The sequence below is a fragment of the Sesamum indicum genome, linkage group LG5 (assembly GCF_000512975.1).
Source record: "Sesamum indicum cultivar Zhongzhi No. 13 linkage group LG5, S_indicum_v1.0, whole genome shotgun sequence".
In the NCBI taxonomy this organism is placed as follows: Eukaryota; Viridiplantae; Streptophyta; class Magnoliopsida; order Lamiales; family Pedaliaceae; genus Sesamum; species Sesamum indicum.
In genome coordinates, this window is record NC_026149.1 from 715,953 (window position 1) to 722,155 (window position 6,203).

At 38.9% G+C, this 6,203-nt stretch overlaps 1 protein-coding gene across 2 annotated transcripts in view; it reads right to left on the reverse strand.

The window, feature by feature from the left end:
* The window catches only part of LOC105161451, a 10,131-nt gene extending 3,934 nt beyond the window's left edge, over positions 1-6,197 (reverse strand). Inside the window, exons 1-12 of one of the 2 annotated variants that reach the window (XM_020693911.1) lie at positions 6,019-6,197; positions 4,262-5,649; positions 4,097-4,165; positions 3,818-4,016; positions 3,099-3,180; positions 2,541-2,663; positions 2,396-2,464; positions 2,207-2,288; positions 2,064-2,123; positions 1,910-1,962; positions 1,667-1,833; positions 484-652 (exon numbers count right to left, since the gene is read on the reverse strand). In XM_020693911.1, coding sequence (XP_020549570.1) covers positions 484-652; positions 1,667-1,833; positions 1,910-1,962; positions 2,064-2,123; positions 2,207-2,288; positions 2,396-2,464; positions 2,541-2,663; positions 3,099-3,180; positions 3,818-4,016; positions 4,097-4,165; positions 4,262-5,590 — 2,402 coding nt within the window. In that variant the 5' untranslated portion in view covers positions 5,591-5,649; positions 6,019-6,197. Of the gene's footprint in view, positions 1-483; positions 653-1,666; positions 1,834-1,909; positions 1,963-2,063; positions 2,124-2,206; positions 2,289-2,395; positions 2,465-2,540; positions 2,664-3,098; positions 3,181-3,817; positions 4,017-4,096; positions 4,166-4,261; positions 5,650-5,905 lie in introns of both variants that reach the window. The other variant, XM_020693910.1, reaches the window with a different exon arrangement.

A 6,203-nucleotide genomic window follows, 5' to 3' on the forward strand; every position in this document is an offset into this window, starting at 1 on the left:
GGTATTTTACCAGAATTGAATTATTTGCAGTATACATATCTGATTCATAAGACTTCTCTCATCATGATTCATGAATACAGTTCCGTGTTCCATGGTATAAATTCATCTGTTATCCATGTTATCACAAATTATTGCTATTTCATCCCTTCAACGGGAACAGATAAGGATAGGACATGTATGAATACCATCTACAGCAACTATTATGCCCTAATTGACAAAGTGTCCAGAAAATTATATATGCAGCGGGAAAGGCTAAAAAGACATGCTGAAGACTACCCATGAGTTGAAAAAGCTATGCTGGAATTCCTATTTGCTGGGACATGATTAAGATAAGAACTCTGTTGTGTATCATCAAAATTGCAAGAAACTCATCCGTTCCACAAAATGATGTTTATGCAAAGAATTTGTGAGAAGAATACAACTAAAACAAATGCAAAGTTACACAGGCAGTAAATAAAACTATCTGTAACTGCTGCAACAGACCTGCAGATAACACAACCACCAGGCTCGAATTCTGGTGCTTTGACAACCCTTTTAAGCCTAATGATAATAGGTCTTGACTCCCCAGATATTTTTCTACCAGGACCAAATTTGTCTCGGCAGTATGAACAGTGCCAATCATCAGCAGGGGGACACTGTAAACCTAAACAAGCTGCAAGAGTCTCAATGTGAATTAATCACAATATGAAACTAACGCACAAGCACATCTTGAAGGCAAGGGATTTCATTACCAAGTAAGAAAAGAAAATCAGAGTGCTGTTGCTACAACCATATACCAATTCAGGATTTATACACTGGTAACACAATTACAATGTGGGAAGCACATATATGCCAATTGAATGAACCAGACACAATCACCCAAAACACAAGGTTGAGTAGTTCACACTGACCCCAGAACATAAATCTAAATTGCAGATCATTTTGCAGTCACTTCATACGTAGATAGATCAGGAAGGTGAGCACAAAGCCCAATTAACGGGACCACATCTCCCAAGTGTAGAAATACATAAGAATACACAGTAAAACGTCACTTTTCCTGATATGAAGCAAATGACTTTACCAACCACAAGAATCGCCACATCTGTATTCCCATGGATAAGTAAACATCAATCTAAGTGTTATCTAATAGGCAAGAGACATCTGAATAAGCATGTATTTCAGCAATCCAAAATCCATGCTCCGAGTGCTCCTATTGGGAAATCAAATGCACGTCTAGGAAAGTACAATCAATATTGATCTACTTCAAGTCAAAATCAAGTTCCAGTACAGCTTCCCATTTCAGCTATTCCTTTGATAATATGAACAACCTCATTTCTCATCAAAAAACAAAACATATTAAGTGATGAACAGCTCAGCTTCTTCTATGGTCCTTCAACCCAAAACCAAAAGCATTGTAATCAGTGACTCGTGAAGACATCAACAGCTGATTGAGCCTCTAGAAACATGCAGTTAAAAAGATTATATCTAATCTTTTGAATCAACATGTGAAAAGTACCAGGAGGAATGTGTACATGACATGGGATATTTAACAAAAATTAGATCGTTCACTGAATGCAGTTCATATGAATATAAATCCGCAGTTATAAAAACAGCAGATAGAACAAAAACATAGAATCATATTGAAAGCTAAAAGAAATTGGCTAATGGAGGAAAAGAAAAAAATTACCTGCATGAAAAGCTCGAGGGCATCCATTGCATATAATCAGTTCACCTCCATCACCACATACAGCACACATATCGTCACTGCCACTGGAGGCAAGATTTTGGCCATTTGCCAACATCAAAGCTATATCATGAAGTGTCAAGCCACTGGATGCATATATATGACGATAGCTGTAGAAGGAAAAAAGATTGTTTTGTTAATCAACAGAATACGAATTGAATTTATAAGTCTTCAAAAGCTACTTACGGTTGACGTTTTGCTGCCCATCCGGCATGAGCTTCAAACTGGGAAGGACTAATCTGTTGTAAAGTAAAAAAAAAACAGCACCAATCAGGTGGGAAGTGAGAGCTGGGAGCACAGAAACAGATACCAGCAAGTTTCATATGGATGCAACTCATACCTCCGTGTTACAACAACTACAGACTATACCATTTCCCTGCTTGTAACCCCCAAGAATCCTCTGCGAAGAGACAAATTTTTTATTGAAGTTATCCACACTGGATAAGCAATGACGACATCTAATTGAACAGATAAAAATACTACCTTTCCTTTGGAATAATAAGCCAAACTGGTCCCATCAGGCAGTCCATTTGGCATGAAAAGTAATTTATGCAGATCATTGTCCCTGTCATACACTAACCATTAGTATCCAAATAGACCAAATTACGGACAAGGTAAAGAAAAGAAGTGACAAAAACTGAAGAGAAAAATACACATCCACAACAAGCTTGCCTCTTTTTGTTGCCACCTTCAGTTGCTTTCTTATGTTCCCAAAATGAGCCAGAAGAATTATGCCTCGGCCTGCAAAAGAAATTATATTGAGCAACTTGGATAACCTGCATTTACTTCAGAGGAGGGCTGAGGTAATAAAACAAACTTCTTGATCAGACGCTTCCGCTCTGCTGGCGCCTCTATGTATCTTTGTTGATTGAACGGAGTTATGTGAGCATAATGACATGAAGAAGGATAGGGACTGTCTTCAGTACGATAACTGGGGTAGCTGAAAGTTCATGATAGAAAGTGAATGAGAAGAACAATGATAAATCAGAAGGTCTGCCAAGCACGTTAGTCTTTAACAATAGTCTATACAGCAAGGCAACCAAAAAAGTTAACAATTCTGCAAGAGACCTTCATCGTATACTAAGTACAACTCAAGACAGGAAATCAGGAAATCGCACAAAGGCGACTAAAACAACCAAAATTGGACCAATATCCAGAGTTTATGCCTGAAAACTGCTAGTCGTCAAGATGAGTGCATATCCATCAATGACTTCACAACTTTGCATGCTTCTCATTTTTAATGAATTGGATTGAAAACACTTTCGTCTCTTCAGTAGGTTTCAATCCTCTCTATCCAGTGAGTGGAATCCTTTGCCTAGGTTGGTGCAGAAAGGAATTCTATGATAAATTTGACAATAATGTATGGGCATTGTACCTGTTGGAGTGATACATGCCAATATGCTTGCTTTGGTATACACTATCTGAATGGGCTACATCATCACCATGCTGGAGTTTTGCTGCAAGAATTTTGGAAAAAACGTCATAATCTAAATATTTAAGAACAGAAAAACATGCTGGATTTTCCATAACACTTTTCCTTCACATGCAAAGCCCTGTCCAAATCAAGTACTCAGAATCATGGAGAAAGAAAGTTGACTCAGTAGCTTGAGAACACTGCCAATTCGCATTTATCCCCATGCAAACCTTCGACAATTTGCATATGCAGTCCAGTTAATGTATAAAAATGCAAAGGACACAAGGAAAAGCCTATAGGCGAAGTTTTAGGACTCTATGAAGTGAGAGTTGACTGAGTTGGTTCCTGGGATCACTTTTTCCACTCAGTTCAGACAAGAAACCTGATTTGTGCCTTGGTCCTCAAGCTGTACCTAACGCAAGCAATCATTCCCTAAACCAGGTTAGGCAACATGAGAAGCATGTCTTGTTTGCCAACTCAGATGGCACGGCAGAACTAAGCAGTTTAAACAGTTTAATGTTCAAGGAATTGCAATGGAATCAAACCCTGCCTTGTAAGATTAAACCAGTCTAACTCTGAGATATGCTCTTCCAATCTGATAAAAAATAACTCGGTTCCTATAACCATCACAATCAGTTTCGGTACAAGCATTAGAGGAAAGGCAATTTAGTAACGTTTACCTTTCCAGACTTGGAAGTATTCCTCATTGACAGAAGAACCTGCCATGGCTCTTATCACACCATCCAGTGAACTAAGAGGAACACTCCTCAGTTCTTGGATTATGCTATAAATTGGCTTCCCATTCTCCAAATATATATGATTATTTGGATGCCTGGTCTTGGTACCAGCATGGAGTTCAAACTCATACGCACTAACCACCTGCTTCACAAATCTACATCATAACAAAGTACCAAACACCTGAATAAAGTAAACAGTTTAACTTTTAGATGGCAACTTACTCTAGAGAAGTTGCAGATGCAACAACCACACAAGTAGCCACAACCCTTGATGATTCCTGGAATCTCTTTCTGCAATCAATCAGAGACAAAATTTAATAATATACTAGAAAAAACTTCAAAAACATCACGTCAGTAATAAAGCACAAGTTACACAACATACTGTACCTCGCCTGATATTGAAATATACTTAACTCTGGCTCCTTCCAAAATTCCAGTCGACAAAAGCTTTTTAACATTTGTAGGATAATTATCTGGAATAATTTTCTTAGACATTTTCAGTTCCCTATTAGGCACACACAAGGAAGGACTTCGTCTGTCATGAAATTCTCTCCCGTCCATGCTTAAATTGATTTCTGTATTCTCCAAAGCATTCCAGTCATGACTTTGAATGTCAACATTAGTTAAATGTTCAGAAGCTGGGACAGAAAACTGGTTATCATAACAGTGCTCATGAAATTCTTCGTTGGGCAGGGGCTCAATAGCAACAGATGGGTCACCATTGTGATCCTCCTTCCGTTTACTGAACTTAAATGTGATCTTCCTAATACCAGTGGGCCTAACATGCTTTGGAATCTCAAGCACCACACAAGCCTTGCTAACTGATTCCAGTTTGCACTTACTGTGCTCTTCCTCACAGAAACTCACATCAGCAAATGCATTCGGAGAACAAGCAGATGTAATCTCTCCACAACCACCATGATCACTGCCAAGCACATCAACCGGTTGGCTGCTAATTGTCAAACTTGAGGTCACATGCTTCGGGGACAGGTTTGGATTTGAAACTTCAGAGTGTATATCATCATTGGAGGGCTCTTTCACTTCATTTTTAGGACAAGGCTCCAAACCAAAATCATTGGCGGCTGCTTTCATGTCATTGATACTAGAATATAGCTCCAGGGCGCCATTGGCAAAAAGTTCCACCGCATGATTCTCAGTGCAGGGTTCCATTTCATTATCATTTATTACATCCTTCAGTTCTACTTTTACATCACCCGGTGCTTCCTTCACCAAATTTGTCGTGAAATGCCCTTCCAATCCTTCATTTGTATGGTTTTTGGCCAAAGGTTCTAACTCTGCACTACTCAAGATTTCCTTTTCACAAGTTCCCATGGCGGGTACTGACTCAGCAACTTCTTTCAATTGGATTTCAGAGCAAGATTTTGATTCAGTAACGTCTACAACATCCTTTGCATGGCTTTTCGGTGGAGACTGTAGCTCTGTTTCATTTGGGACTTCTTTTGTCTGAGCATCAGCCGAACAGTTTAATTCAATGCTATCCAATTCCATGCTTGTCACCTGTATTGATGTGCAAGTTTTCAACTCAGGATTATCTGCCATGTCCATAGCCTCCATTGCTGCACATGGTATCGTTTCAGTATCATTACATGCCTCCTTTGCTGGCTTCTTTTCACATGACTCTGCTTTGGAACCCTTCGCCCCTATGCAATGCTGGTCAAGCTTTGATTCAATCCTCAATTGGTCGATTTCCATCATACTTCCGTGGCAAAAAGCACTATAACCCTCACTTCTGCCTCCCCCATGCACAGACACCACTACACACAGTCACAAAATCAATAATCAGCTTTAATATCCTATTCCAGACTACTAAATTCAAACATAGCAAAAGGGAGGAAGAAATAGAAAAATATTCAAAAGTTTGTCGATATCTCAATAACACGCATCAAATTCTTTTCAACAATCAGCACAAGCTTTCAGGCTCTGATGATACAACACAAAACTCGCAAGGACTCAGTTCCATAACGTAATTTGATGTGTCGTAAAAACTCACGTAATCGAAAATTAGGCCACCTCAATAAAGGAAAGTCCGCTCAATCCATAACTAACTTCCCAAGTCATTCTTCTAAAACTCCGAATTCTAAATTCTGAACTGATTTTAAAGGCATAGACTCGGTCTAACACACCTCTTCAATCCAAAAAACCGAAAATCGAATTGGAATCTAATCCTCCATCTGAAAAAACTCCAACAGATCTAGAAAATATCATCATTCATCCATGTAAAACTTCCATTTCCGTACGCAATTACACGTATAGTAGTATGGGGAAAACAGATCTAAGAATGGAAGAAAAAGAGAAGGTTAAAGAAGGG